A 15,724-nucleotide genomic window follows, 5' to 3' on the forward strand; every position below is an offset into this window, starting at 1 on the left:
TATCACAGAATTGGTGGCATGGTTTGAGAGTTTTGTCACTGTTGACATGCCAATTATGAACCTTCTATAAAGGAATGTATTTTTAAAGTATATTGTATCATATTATGAAGTTGTAGGGTGCTTTTCAGCTGTGTGCAGTGTAAATAGATCATGAAAATAAAATTACTTATTCAATATTACTATTACTGCATAACATTAACATTTGAATATGTCTATGACAAATACCCTCTTTGCCATGTGGTGTTTTAATAGTATTATCATCTATGGAGTGCTTCCTGTGTTCCAGGTGCTTTGTGCATACATTATCTCTGATCCTCAAACAGCCTAGTAAAGCAGGTATTAGTAGCCTGTGAATTGGGGATTTAACTCAGGACAATGGAACTCTAAAACCATCACACGAAACCACCTGTCCACCCGTCAAACTTAGGAACTGCAGTTAGCATCTCTTCAGGTACCCTGCAGTGGTGGTTAGTGGAGATCCTCTTCTCACCTGATTGTTTGCATTACTGTACTTACCATATATGCCTTATATTATGAAAATTTATTAATTTTCCTGTTACATATTAAATTTGCTGAAGATAAGGATCTTCTACAAAGAGTTGCCAGATATAGCACATAAAAATACAGGACAGCCAATTTGAATTTTAGATAAAAACAAATAATGGTTTAGTATATGCAATATTTGGGACATACTCATACCAAAATTTTGTTTATCTGAAATTTGCATTCTACTGAGCATCTTCTATTAGGTTGGTGCAAAAATAACTGCTGTTTTGCAGTTTTAACCTTCTAAACCATAATTACTTTTGCACGAACCTAATATATTTTTTGACAACCCTACTTCTACACGTTTTCTCCACCCAGCTCCTGTTTGCAACAAGGTTGTAGTCAGGCAGATAATCTTTGATTTGACTTCTACAATCTAAAATGCACTATTATTTGTAACATTTTAAAACAAAAAGAAATTTCAGTTTTATTTCCAAGTACACAGGAAGAAACCTAGACCAGGAATCAGGAAAAGTGTGGTTTCACCTCTGGGAGTGGTTCTGGGAAGGTCACAAAACCCTGGTCCTTAGTTGTTTCAGTTAAAACAATTTGAACTAAATCTAAAATTTTGCAGTTCTAAATATAGGTTACTTAAAAGACCACATATTTGTAGTCAAATCATGCAGTTAAGATTTAAGACTATAACATGAAAATAAAAATAAATTGAAAATACTCTGATTAGCATATGTAAAAATGGTTTAAACACTGCCAAATGTTATAAACTTAAGTGTGAGGTAAATTCACACCTGTGGTATGAGAAAATGAAATTCGATTTTTAAAGAGTAATGCCATACAACTTGATCTTCAACTTTGAATGAGGAAAGAGACTTTTTCCTCATTGTTTTAGGTTTTAGATTTGGAAGGGACTCTAGAAGTCAATAAATATGACCGTAACTGAGATGAGAAATCTTTTTGTCTCTGTTAGCACCTTCTACCCATCATGGCAACTTCATCTGAAGAAGTTTTACTGATTGTAAAGAAGGTGCGTCAAAAGAAGCAAGATGGAGCTCTATACCTCATGGCAGAAAGAATTGCTTGGGCACCTGAAGGCAAAGATAGATTTACAATCAGCCATATGTACGCGGATATTAAATGTAAGTCAATATTAAGGTCTAATGTATGTCACATTTGTTAGTAATTTTAGAAAATTGCTTATAAAACCTGTGGGTTTTTTAATATCCAAAAAATCAACCATATAGAAATCATTACAAAGTGAGATCACTGAATGTGTAGTATTCTGTAACTTGCCTTTTCCACTTAATATTAGAGTGTGTACAGCTTTACCTCATCTCTGTACATCTCTACCTCATGCAAAGATTTCCACACATACCTTCTTTTAAGAGTTGTATAATATTCCACTGAATGGATGTGCAATTTGTATTTAACCAGTCCTCTGTTGAAAGACATTTAGGAAGTTTCCAGAATTTCATCATTGCAAACAATGTGGCAGTATGCTAGATGTGTGTACCAGTATTTTTGTGAGGGCCGTGTATGGGATACATCCGTGTAGTGAATTTACTGGTTCAAATGGTTCATGCATTTAAAATGCTGATAGATGACGCCAAATTGCCCATTAATAAAATCGTATCAATTCAGCAAGTTGTCAAATTAATCTTTAGTTATGTGGCCATCATCTGTTAAGAAGATAGATTCGGTTTTGTACTGAATGTAGATGGGAGAAATACAGAGCATAATATTTTTGTATCCTTTTTCTTTTTGTGATTTTCAAGTATGAAGGCAAAAATCAAAACCCTTTCTCTTTCCAAATTTGCAAGATTAACGTTGAATTATTACCTAAAGGGTTTGATACTTTATGGCTCATTAGTAGATTTATAAGTACCAAGCAAAAATAGGAAAAGACCCCAGGGGAGTCTGAACAACAAAGTTCTTGACAAATTATGGTATCTTAACTGTGACCATTAATAAGGATTTATTTATTTTCCTGGATGTAAAATTCTTCTAGATAAAAACGTGTGTAGATTTTAAGGAACATGACAGACACCTTGGAAAATAGATAACCCTTAACTTGCAAGTGCTCAATTTCCAAATGTCCTTTGTGTATGAACAGTTGCCCTAAGGACTTACTGCCTCTACTTGCTGCTAGAAATGGCCAAGACCCTCATCTTTCTCCACTGAAATAAGTTAGAATCTTAATTTTCAAAAGGAAATACTGTTTAAAATTTATCATAACTCAGTATTGCTAAGCTAGCTGGTCTTTTGTCTGCTATCCTAGTAACATTACCTCCTACTAAAACTTTGTTTCTGTGGAAAACAACACCTCACCAGGTTCTGGATATTAGTCTTACAAGCTAACATTTGTACACAATAGACTCATAAATTAGGAACTGCCTGTATTAGCATTTCTATTAAACGGAAAAGCTAGCCTTATAGTTTTGCAAAACACACTCTTTGTGATACCCACAGCATGCAATAAAGAATGTGCCTACGTCCATTTCACCACAACTCTCAGCTGTTGAGGAGAGCACATACTGAAATCTAGATCTGTGTCAGATCAGTTTTCATTTTGAAGTTGAATATTTGACAGAATGCCCATTTCTGAAAGAAACCATTGAAAGCTATCAATAATAACTTACTAAAGTGAAAATCTGCAGTTAAGTTAGCAAATTCAAAAATTTAGGCCACTCAGCAGTAAGAGCAAAGATAGAACAAGGATAAAGCAGTGACTGACGAAAGATGCCTAGAATGGACTGATAGATTGTTTTGGAGGAATGAGATAATGGAACATCCTGGCTTACAGTGTAAATTGTAAGATATTTTATCTAAACTTGGTCTGGAAGCATCTTCCTTTAAAAGGTTTCTGTTTATTTAAGGGGTTAGTAGGTTGGTTTGGGCTGAGGTCCAGGCAGCATGTTCACAGTACCATGAGTCACCCATTTAACGGGACCAAGCCCCTCCATCTCTTTCCTTTGTGAAGAAGACAAGCACTACTGTTGCCAGGAGGCCCACGCTTTGCTAACACAAGTTCTCCATTGTGAAGGTGTACTGGACATGCCCAGCCCCAATTCATTATGAAAATCTTCAGTTATGGAAAAATTTAAGGAATGGTACAGTGTGTGCCTCTACAATATATCCCACCTAAACATTAGTTACTATTTTGCCATGTTTGCTTTATTTTGTGTTTATAATATCACACCAAGAAAATTTTAATAAATATTCAGACCATTATATTTCCCCAGTGTCCCAATAATGTTTCTTAGAGTCGTGATTTTTTTTTCTTTTTAAACCAATATTCAATCTAGGTTCATGTATGTAGTGGTAGTTTCTGTATTCTCTTTAAGAATACAGGTTTGTAGAATATTACACATTCTGATTATGTCTGATTGTCTCTTGAACATTTTGTTTCTATAGACCTGTATTTCTTAGAAACCGAAAGTCAGGTGTACAAGCTTGATAACACTCAAGTTAAAGATTTTCAGCAAGACAACTCATAGGTGGTGGTGTTTACTTCCTATTCTGTCACTCCAGGAAGCCCATTGTGTCAGGTTGTCCTGCTTTCAATGAGGCTAATTTGATCGCTTGGTTAAAGTGGTGACACCAGATCTCTCAAATGTAAAATTGCATATGTTTGCAATTAATAAGTAAGCCAGGGGCTATGTGTTTTGAATCATGACAAGCCATTTTTATTAATGATAATGTTGATTACAGGCAGCTGTTCAGGGTGGATTCAGGACTCCTGGTTGGCTGCTTAGAAAGTTTTAAAGAGATCTGCTCTGGCTGAAGGGAAACAAAAGCCCTTTAGTCTCTGGAGGTGTAAGCAGTGGGTGAAAGATGCCACGTGAAAAAGATACTGAAGAAGGAAGCGGAGTGTTAGCAGTGAATTTGTTGAACCATGCTGTGATTGTATGGGATTATTTGAGAAGAGTGTATTTCTGCAAAAGAAGTAACCTATTGTGTGGCACTTTGCACAGTGTGTGTCCTCATCTAACTTACTTCATGCCTCTTTTTAGGTCAAAAAATCAGTCCTGAAGGAAAAGCTAAAATTCAACTTCAGTTGGTCCTGCATGCAGGGGACACAACTAACTTCCATTTTTCCAATGAAAACACAGCAGTCAAAGAGCGAGATGCAGTGAAAGACCTTCTTCAGCAGCTGCTGCCCAAATTCAAGAGGAAAGCAAATAAAGAACTTGAAGAGAAAAATAGGTAAGGGAGGAAAAGAATAGCCTTTTGAAGAGATGCTAGATTCTCTCCAGTCTTGTACTAGAGTAATAGCTTGCTATTTCTCACCCCTTGTGCTTCGATAGTATAACAGGAAAATATAGCTTTAGTATCTTCACCTCTGTTTGATTCTCAGCTTTAGCATTTTACTAACTGTTTGGCTTTGGGCAAATGAGAATGTATAAACTTAGAAGTTAAATTAACTGCCTCAAGCCCAACATCTGATTAGGAACAGAATTGAGATTCGAAGGTGCTGAGTTCCCTTAATTCTTTTTCCCAGTTCTCTGTCACAGAGAGGATACTAAACCATTAGAAGTATGTTTGTAAATAAGAAACCTGAAAGAAACCATACTGTTAAAAAGTTGAGAAAGCATGTAAATTAATGAGAATTTCTGCTAAGATGAATTATTCCGTCACCAGTATCTTTTCAGGCCATCGACGCTTATGGCTCCAAGTTCCTATCACCATGAAAAATTATTTGCTGGAAAATCTCAAGCATACCTCCTCTTTACCCCACTCACCTTTATTTGTAAAAAAAAATCCAGTGCAATACAAATATAGACACAATGACCTTGTATCACTGGGATATAGAGATAAATAAGACCAAAGTTTTACTCTTTATTTCTTTAGAATTACTTCCACTTGTCTCCAATTATTTTGTTCTCCAATTTTTTTCTTTTTTTTATTTTATTTTAATTACTAACAAACTAAATGACCTCTGCTGCTCAATCATCACAAAATGAAAGTTGAGTGTTTCAGTATTTCGTGTTGTTCAAGTCTAAAATGTCATGTAAATGGTGTTTTATTCTAGAAGTTCAATATACTTGATGTGTTCTTTCCCCAGAATGCTGCAGGAAGATCCTGTTTTGTTTCAGCTTTATAAAGATCTTGTTGTGAGTCAAGTGATCAGTGCTGAGGAATTCTGGGCCAATCGTTTAAATGTGAACTCAACAGAGAGTTCTTCCACATCCAATCATAAGCAGGATGTTGGTATCTCTGCAGCATTTCTGGTATGTCACCCTTCTAGGTTTCTGAAGGGGAAAAAAGAAAACCCCAATGATATGTTAACAATGCCATTTCTTTTATAAAATTTAACATTTCCTTAAAGTAAATTGAGGAAGACTTCAGAATTCATGGTATTCTTCTAAAATATTTTTAAAATATGTGTAGTATTTTTTTTAATTTATATTTTTGCCAGTTATATTTTCTTGGGTTTTAGACTTGATCCTGGTATGCTAGAATTCAAATGGACTTTTGAAATAATCTTTTAGCAATTGGATTAATACTTATTTCTCCTAATACTTTTAACATTTAGGGCTTTCTGATATCTTTTTTATGATTGCGACATTTTGTTTATAATGCCAAGTGAAATGTATAATGACTGTATTGTAGAAAAAGTAAGATTTATAAAATGTATCTTAGAGAAAAATTGGAAATACTTTACCTGTGGAATTAGAAAACGGGATTCAGTTAGCCTATAGTCTGGTGGAACCGAAGCAGTATTTATACATTAAACAAAAATTTGAGTACCAATTATATGTTTGGCATCTTTCTGGGTGCTTAGTAGTGAATTGAATTAATAATGCCTTTCTTAAAGAAACCAGTCAATTAATATTTGCTTATTTAGTAACCAAGGTGTATAGTAGTTTGGGTAACTGTATGAGTTTATGTTAAAGCTCCCCTAGCTATCTGCCTTTGGCCACATGTAGACATGCCTATTTGACCATGTAGGATTTTCAAGGAAGCTGATTTCCTAGGTCACTAAGATTATGTGAAACCAGGCCAGGCTTCTTTGAGTCCTGTTTCTCTGCAAAAGTAAATGTGAGGGACTTATCTCTGTCTCTGTAGTCCATTCAGCAGATCTGTTTTTCCATCTTTGTCCGGTGTCTTTTTCATGCTTAGACACCTTCACCCGATATTTTAATGACTATAAATACACACATATATACACATATATACATATGGTCTTTATTTTAGGCTGATGTCCGGCCCCAAACAGATGGATGTAATGGTCTGAGATACAATTTAACCTCTGATATCATTGAATCCATATTTAGGACCTATCCGGCAGGTAAGAAGAATCAATTCTTCAGCTAGTTAAAATATTTGTTTGGATGAAATCAGTAATATAGCAATGAAAAACAAAGTTTTACGTTTATTCCTGATCACGTGCAAAAATAAATATGTGAAGTACTTTTACGTTATCCCTGACATACGGTAGGTATTAAGGGTTTAGTATGTAATGTGCTGTCATCAGTTCACTGGTATGATGACTTTCCCATTCTTTCCATCAGTGGTTTCTAAACTTTACTTACCCTTAAACATACCTGAGCAAGATGATGACATGCCCCGAGGCATCAATAAATGAGTCTCTCTATAGCACTAACTCAGATCATCCATGCTGCCTCCAGAGTGACCTTTTAACTCACAAATCATTTCCCTTGTAGAAACCATCTTGCTAGAAAGTATAAATGTCTAGCCCTTGTGATTTCTGATGTGCAACCAAGGCTGAGAGCCACTGCTTTGGTCATTCTGACCAAATAGCGCTCTCTTAAACCACATGCTGTTCTCTCTTCCCACTTCCTCATTCCTGTCTGTTTAGTTCTTAAAGAAACATTTCTCACCTACAGGACTGAGCTCAAGCATTGCCTGACTATAAAACCCTGACTTCTTTGGACAGATATAAGCCTCCTCCCCTTTTCTTCTGTAGCGCCGTGTGTCTGCTTCAAAGAGTTATTACTTGTAATGGAATTATTTTAATATCTTTCTGATAACAACATTAATTGTATAGTATTTACTGTGTGCCAGACACCATCCTAAGGCCTTTATGTATGTTAACTCATTTAGTCTTCACAAATACCCTATGAAGTAGGTAGTAATATTACCCCCATGTTACAGATGAGTAAACCAACATATAGACAGAGTAAGTAATTTGCCCAGTGTCACACAGATGGTATGTGACAAACCTAGAATTTTAAACTTAGTCTCTCTGGTTCAAAAGACCATGCTCTTAACCTCTTTGCTCATTGGACTGTGAGCTTCTGGAATGCTGAACTGGTAGTCTAGTGGGTATTGAGATCTTTAGTTCCCTAGCACCTAACACAGTGCCTTGGATTGAAAGTACACATATATAAATGATCAAACGAGCAAAACTCAGGTGACTCCAGAATTCTTGGTGTTTCTACTAAAACTTCGAAACTTGTGATTCTCCTGGTACAAAAGAAGGTTTTGTTTGTAATTTGTTAAGGTTCTTAAAGATAGTTAATCTTTCAAGTTATATTTCATATTTATAATTATATTATTTTATACAGTATATAAAGTTCAGCAGTTTCATAATCTAGTTTTTGCTATTAGTCTGTATTTCAACTAATTGGAGAGGTTTTAAGAAATGGAAATTCAGGAGTGGCTGGTTAGCTCAGTTGGTTAGAGCGTGGTGCTGATAACACCAAGGTTGCCAGTTCGATCCCCGCATGGGCCACTGTGAGCTGCGGCCCTCCTTAAAAAAAAGAAAAAGAAAAAGAAGAAATGAAAATTCAGTATGTGACTCTTACAGTTTTTCTTTTACAGTAAAAATGAAATATGCAGAAAATGTTCCCCACAACATGACAGAAAAGGAATTCTGGACGCGTTTTTTCCAGTCCCATTATTTTCATAGGGACCGGCTGAATACAGGGTCAAAGGACCTCTTTGCAGAATGTGCCAAAATAGATGAAAAAGGTAACTTTATCCCTGTTTTTCCCTGACACATTCTATCATTTAATTTGCTGCTCTGTAGTCACAAGTGCTGTTAGTGAATTTTTTAATTTTTGAGAAAGGTAAGTCTTGATCAACTTTTTATTTCATTGATTTTCTAGGGCTAAAAGCAATGGTTTCATTAGGAGTGAAAAACCCACTACTTGATTTGACCACTTTGGAAGATAAACCGTTAGATGAGGTAAGCAGTAATAGAAGGATTTATGAGAGAAAACAGTCTTTTCCTAGTGTTCACCATGTTTATAGTTTTAAAATTGTCTTAAGTGTAGATTTTCCATTTGTGAGAATGTAAATCAAGCAAAATACAGTTATTTGAGTGATTTATCAGAAGTGCTTGTCAGTAGCACTGTTCGCTATTAAAATTGCCTTCTTTCTAGAACTGAAATTCCGGAGTTGCTAAAACTTTTTTTAAAGACTTACCTAGCTCCCCCATTCCAGTTCTCTAGGTAATAATGGAGGCTTAACATGTTGATGAGTGTGGCTTTGGGCTCTAGGTAACATTAATCTCTAGAAATGTGGATAAGTATTAGTAGACAAGCAAAAGACAACACATATTTGTTCATTGCTCACTATTTGCCAGACATTGAGCATGCTCTTGACCCTTACCCCACGCTAGTCCCGATATGTTTCAACAGCTAGACCATCAAGTCTGAGCTACCTACCTCACATACTCCCACACAACGTCACGACTCTAGGCTTGCACATTTATCCAGTCATGGAGAGAGAAGTGACCCTTTCTGGCCAAGGCGAATTCCATCCCCGCCTGTGTCTCCTAGGCTAGGAGGAACCTGCCTTCGTCAGTTATTCTCTTCACACTCTTAATATTTGAATTTCTTGCTCTTCTTTTGACTCCTTTTCTGCTGGCCATAGATACATGCTTATACCTTTCTGTCTTTTTCCAACTTTTTCCTATTATTTTAGTATATTTACTCACCACGTAAGAAAACCAATGTTAAAATTTTGTCCTACAGTCTAAATTATATGTTAAATCATCCCAAAAAAAGGAAGCTTGGGAAATTGTAGAGATTACAACTTAATGTGATGAGAAAAAAAAATTTTAGTGTTTTTGTATTTTTTCCCCAATAAAAATGATGATATATTGCATGCACATGTGTAACTTTCTTCTTTACTTTGTCTATTACCAATATCAGTCCAAGCTAAATGTATCATAATTGTTAAGTACATAGACTTTAAAACCAAATTACCTGGGTTAGAGTCTGTCATTTTTTAACAAAGTTTAGTTTTCTTATAAATTGGGGTTAATAGTACTGACTGTAAGGGGTGTAGGAAAATTGGAGAGATGTTGTTTAAGGGTACAAACTTGCAACTAGTAGATAAATAAGTTCTGGAGCCCTAATGCACAGCATAGTCAGCAATACCATAAGTTTCAAAGTTGCTAAAAGACTAGATCTTAATTGTTTTCACCAAAAAAAAAGAAATGATAACTATGTGACATGATTATAGATGATTATAGAGGTGTTAGCTACAGTGGTAATAATCATATCGCAATATTTAAATGTATCAAATCAACACATTGTACTCCTTAAACTTATACAATGTTATGTGTCAGTTATATCTCAGTATAAAAAAATACAGGGGGGAAAAAAGTGCTGACCTGATAGGATTTCTACAAGAGTTAAGAGTCTGGAACATAGTAAGTGTTCAGTAAGTAATAGTTGTTATTATCTACTCTTTTTAGTGCCTTCATAGTATTCCATTGTATATAAACATTTATATAACTAATCCCCTTAATAGAAAAGTTAGTTGATTCAGTTTTTCCTTTGGTCCCTCTTCTTCCCGTCATCATCCTCTAGTTGTAACTGTCCCAAAATATCGTCTTGGGCCTCCTTCTAAATGCATTCTCTCCATTTCATTGCTTTAAATGCTAAAATGTAATGATAAATCCCAAATAGCCCAAGTCTCTAATTGCAGAACTCCAAAATCATACGTATATCCAACTGCCTACTTGGTATCTTCACTTAGATATTTCACAGACATTTCACTATAGCATAATACAAAATGGAACTTTGCTTCCCAACCTCATAAATCTATTTCTTCCTGGGTCTTTCCTATTTCAGGGGGGAAAAAAAAAACAATTACCATGAACTTGGTTGCTCAATCCAAACCCTAGGAGTTGCATTTATTCTTCCCCTCCTTTCACCTCCAACAAGTCCTCTACAGTACATCTCTGATGTGTGTACGTCTCTGTCTCCATAGATACCTACACCCTCTTCCTTGTAGGCTACTACCATCTTTGGCTTGATTGTTTGCATTAGCCTCCTAATTGATCTTCCTATTTCCACTCTTGTTCCTATAGGTTATTCTCCCCTAGTAGTAAGAGTTTTAAATCAGATCACAATACTCTCCTATGTAAAATTCTTCAGTGGCTTCTCACTGAACTTAGAGTAAAATCAGAACTCTTACAAGGCCCTTCTTTATTTGGCCTCTGCCTACTTCTACCTTAATTTGGGCTACTTTCATTCATTCATGTTCCAAACACAGTGACCTTCCAGGTCCATCCCAAGCTTCTTCTACCTCAGGGTCTTTGCACTTTCTATTCCTTCTTCCTGCTCTTCTACCTAACGAGTACCCTCTACCAATCTTTTAGACATCTGTTCTAATGTCACTTTCCAGAGAGACCGTTTCTAACCTCACTGTGTAAAATAGTTCCTCCTCCCAATCCAGTCACTATATCATGTCACCCACTTTATTTTCTTCATAGCATTTGTCACTTTCAAAAGTGATCTTGGTTTTATTTTGTTTTGTCAGTTGTCAGTCTCCCCTCAGTAAAGTGTAAATTTGTGAGGCCGATTGTTCTTGGTCTACCCCCAGCACATGGCATGTATTAGGCACTCAGAAATTATTTGATAAATGAACGAGTGGCATTATCAGTCTTTTTATGATCTTTTACCTCTTTAGCCTTATGTCTCAGCAATCTCTGGCCCAACCTTCATTGCAGTTATATTGAGCTACATATAAACTCATAAATTGCTTCTATACCTTTGTATAAGTAGTTTGCTCACGATGAAGTTTGGTCGTCTCCATATCTGCCTTGCAAGCACCAGTTTACCTTATGATGCTCCATGAAGCTTTTCAAAACTGCCCCTCCTTGCCTCTAGTGGGATTCACCACTTTCTTTCTTTTAGCACTTATACATCTTAACTGTGTGTACTAGCTTGCAGCCTAGCATCCCACTAACCAGTATTTTGGCTCCTTTGGTACCAAGATTTAGCAACTTTCTATCTATAGAACCTAATACATAATAAGCACTCAATACGTGTTTGAAAACATTATCTCATTTAATTCTCCAATATCCCGTTTTATAGAGCTTGCCTAGACTAATGTTGGAAAAGTGATAAAGCGAGAATTTGAATTCATGTCTATCTGACTCCAAAGTCCATGCTTTTTTCCACTGTATTCTGTTCCTTCATTTAATATTTTGCTAAACAGATTCAAAATTGCTCTAAAAAACTCTAGAGCTTAAGATTAAGATTTTTTTTGGTGATAAAAGGAGTTAGTGGTATTTCATAATTTTTTTGTGTATATGTTATCATTTTTTTAAATGTATACCTATAAATATTAGTAATGCTCAGAATTAATAAAGTCCCATTATCCAGAAAGTTTTTGCAACTAAGCATGTCTTTATAACGTAAGAAAATCAGAACTTTATTTTGACTTTCAATATTCTACATTGTTTCTCCTAGGGCTATGGCATATCCTCTGTGCCATCTACTTCTAATTCTAAATCCATAAAGGAGAATAGTAATGCTGCCATCATCAAACGATTTAACCATCACAGTGCCATGGTCCTGGCAGCAGGTCTCAGGAAACAGTTAAGTATATGAGCAGAGGTGCAGGAACTGGGCTGTCCAAGATTGCCAGGAGTTGTGTTGTGCTTGTGGTTTTTATCATTAATTTTTTTTCTTTATTTTTAGAGAAGCACAAAATGAACAAAATGGTGAGCCCAGCAGCATCGATGGAAATTCCGGAGATGTAGACTGCTTTCAGCCAGCAGTCAAAAGGGTATGGATCAAAAATCTGGAATGTTTAGGGCTCAGGTTTCTCCAGATACCTTATAGTATAACTGCTAATACTTTATGTTGACCCTTGGTTATTTCAAATGACTCAGTTCTTCTGACCAAGACTTTAAGTATTTGGCTTAAATTGTAGAACATTTTAGAATACTCCCTCAGTTTTGGCTTTCCAGACTTCCATGGACTCATGTCTGTTGACTATTTTTATTGTTTATTTGTTTTTCCCCCTTCACGTGTATACATACACATATATTGACATACAGTTTTCTGGGAAAGTATTCAACAAAGGCAGTGTTCGGGAAAGAAAAACTAAAGGTTTGTATATATGATCTTTAAAGATAGGATTTGGCCCTCATATTAAACCTAGCATTTCAAGGCTAAATATGTCTTTTCCTTTAATATTAAAGAAATCACTTCAGGGTGTAGGGGAGTATGGACAGTTACCTACCTGCGTACGCCTGTCCCTACAGCTTTACCAAGCTACCCTCTCCCTGGTTTTTAAAGTTCTTCCCTCCCCACTTATAGAAATAAATTATGATAAAGCTTTCTTAGAGGATAATATATATTAAAATTTTTTAGTTTTATGCCCTTAATTCCACTTCTGGACAGTATTCCACTTTGGACTTTTTTTTTTCTTTTTCTGTTTCCTTTGCTCATTTATTCAGTTCTTTAGATTCCACATGTAAGTGAGATTATATGGTATTTTTCTTTCTTCGATTGATTTCACTTGGCATAATGTTCTCTAGGTCCATATGGACATTTATTTTTTTAAAAAACTAAAGACGTAGGGGGCAGCCGATTAGGTCAGTTGGTTAGAGCATGGTGCTCTTAACAACACTGCTGATTCGATCACCACATGGGCCACTGTGAATTGCGCCCTCCACAACTAGATTGAAACAATTACATGACTTGGAGCTGATGGGTCCTAAGAAAACACACTTAAAGTAAATAAAAGTTAAAAAAAAAACAACTAAAGATGTGTACAGATTTAGATACTCATTACAGTATTATACTTATTACAGTATTATAATACAGAAAATAGCAAACATCCTGTCATCTGTGGGGTATCCCTACAGCGAAGATTGATGCAGCCATTATTTTAAAAGATTAATGATGTACTGAATTAAAAAGAATTCACATATACCATAACAGTAGTTCTGTTTATAAAAATTTTAAATCAAGAAACCATTTTTGAATTGCCTAAAATACTATACTAGGTGGTGGGAAACAAAATGAGTAAGTTCTTGTCCTCAAAGAGTTTGGTGTCTATAGGTAAGACAAAATCAAAAGAATAGTTACAAGACAAAATTTTAAATACAGTAATTGTGTTATTTACAATAGGAACCAAAGAGTATAGAAATAAATAGAATAGTTCACATAGCAGATTGTCTGATGTAATTTCACATGGAAAAAGTTTATGAACTTTAAAAGGGCCTTTAAAAGAATATGCTAAATGGTTATCTTTCCATAAAGGGATTATGAATGAGTCATATATATTTTATTTCATGTATTTCAGTAACTTAATATGTTTCTACAGGCATGTTCTCTTTTAAAATTAATAAGCCAATAAGATTTCTTTTCTAAACTAAGAAAAGTGAAACTACAATGTAAGTTACACATATTAAAGAAGAAATCTAGGAAATGATGCTTTTCTTTGCAATACTATTGCACTAACTATCCTTGATTCTTGGTAGTGAAAGAGTTGTCTAGAATCATTCTGTGAATTTCACAGTATTCTATAATAGATGCTGACTCCAGATAATCCTTTCAAGAAAGTCAATAGTTGTGTGCTGTGTGTTCTACAAATGGTTTTGTAGCATGAGAGATTCTAAAATAATAATAGAGTTCTTCTATTTATGGAGCTTTCAGTTAAGTATGCAAGTTAGGAGACCTAACTCTGCTCTGACAGAAGTTTAGGATTTGGATTATTATGGAGGTTGGGTAGGAACATGACTTAGATAAGGCAACAGCAGGAGTGAAAGTGAGCTGGACATATGTGAAAAGTAATGAAGACAGTAGTATGCCTTGAAGTTGGCTGAAGGGCATAGAGTTGAGAAAATAGTATAAAATTAGGCTGAGTCTAAGTAAGGTGGGACTGACTGTTGTGTTACTCCAGGTACCACGCAGAGGTCAGATTTGTTCCTATACTATGAGAGGACTATTCAGACTCTTAAAATAGGGGCAATTTAAAATACTAAGTTTTCAAGTTGATCTTTTTTGTGATATATTTAATAACCTAAATATTTTGATCCCACTTTTAGTAGATGCCGATGAGAGTTGACCAGATGAATTTCATAACTATGTAGAGGATGAAATATTACAGAATTATTTTCACATATGTTTACATAGATTGTCTTCATGTGTCTTTTATAATTAACGTGTTTTATTATAAGGCTATAGAAATTTAGCAGTTTATTACTAGCATAGAGAAAACAGATTGGTAAAACCAAAGTAAAGGGTTCAGAAGAAAACCCAAATAGAGCCGGCTGGATGGCTCAGTTGGTCAGAGCACGGTGCTCTTAACAACAAGGTTGCCGGTTTGATTCCCCATGGGCCAGTGAGCTGCGCCCTCCACAACTAGATTGAAGACAACGAGCTGCTGCTGAGCTTCTGGAGGGGCAGCCGGATGGCTCAGTTGGTTAGAGTATGAGCTCTCAACAAGGTTGCCGGTAAAATTCCCGCATGGGATGGTGGGCTGCGCCCCCTGCAACTAAAGATTGAAAAATAGCGACTGGACTTGGAGCTGATGGGCCCTGGAGAAACACACTGTTCCCCAATATTCCCCAATAAAATTTATTTAAAAAGAAGTAAACCCAAATACATGGAGGAATTAAATATAATATATGATAAACGTGGCATTTCAGAATCAGTGGGAAAAGATTATTCTACAAATGTTAGTGGGACTGATAACTAGTGAAAAGAAATTCATTCCTTACCTTACTTCTTATTCCAAACTAAATTCCAAGTGGATCAAAGATTTAAGCAAAAAGTTAATCCACAGAGGAATAAGCAAAAAGGAAATAATTAAAGCCAAAAAATGCCAAATTGGAAAAAGGTATTTACAACACATATAATAAAATTAGTCTTTTACTTATTTTGGGGGGGAAATAGTAAAATACATATTTTCCCCTACCAGATTGTCAAAAATTAGAAGTTCAATAATAATTACTAGTATGGTCAGAGTGTAGGAAAACAGGTGTTCTCTGTAAGTGATT

General features: G+C 35.4%; 1 protein-coding gene and 1 long non-coding RNA gene across 5 annotated transcripts in view; one reads left to right on the forward strand and one right to left on the reverse strand.

The window, feature by feature from the left end:
* The window catches only part of GTF2H1 (general transcription factor IIH subunit 1), a 31,648-nt gene that overhangs the window by 6,514 nt on the left and 9,410 nt on the right, over window positions 1-15,724 (forward strand). For all 4 annotated transcript variants that reach the window (XM_074336107.2, XM_074336110.2, XM_074336109.2 and 1 more), the window contains 8 exons: window positions 1,472-1,640; window positions 4,515-4,707; window positions 5,567-5,732; window positions 6,700-6,793; window positions 8,290-8,439; window positions 8,577-8,656; window positions 12,180-12,307; window positions 12,411-12,498. In XM_074336107.2, coding sequence (XP_074192208.1) covers window positions 1,487-1,640; window positions 4,515-4,707; window positions 5,567-5,732; window positions 6,700-6,793; window positions 8,290-8,439; window positions 8,577-8,656; window positions 12,180-12,307; window positions 12,411-12,498 — 1,053 coding nt within the window. In that variant the 5' untranslated portion in view covers window positions 1,472-1,486. The remainder of the gene's footprint in view (window positions 1-1,471; window positions 1,641-4,514; window positions 4,708-5,566; window positions 5,733-6,699; window positions 6,794-8,289; window positions 8,440-8,576; window positions 8,657-12,179; window positions 12,308-12,410; window positions 12,499-15,724) is intronic.
* Window positions 6,793-15,724, reverse strand: part of LOC109436409 (uncharacterized) — a 32,981-nt gene continuing 24,049 nt past the window's right edge. Inside the window, exon 3 of the long non-coding RNA XR_012497545.2 lies at window positions 6,793-8,218. This is a non-coding gene — a long non-coding RNA (uncharacterized LOC109436409). The remainder of the gene's footprint in view (window positions 8,219-15,724) is intronic.

The sequence above is a fragment of the Rhinolophus sinicus genome, chromosome 14 (genome assembly GCF_057876585.1).
Source record: "Rhinolophus sinicus isolate RSI-liver-muscle chromosome 14, RSI-T2T, whole genome shotgun sequence".
NCBI classification, from domain to species: domain Eukaryota; kingdom Metazoa; phylum Chordata; class Mammalia; order Chiroptera; family Rhinolophidae; genus Rhinolophus; species Rhinolophus sinicus.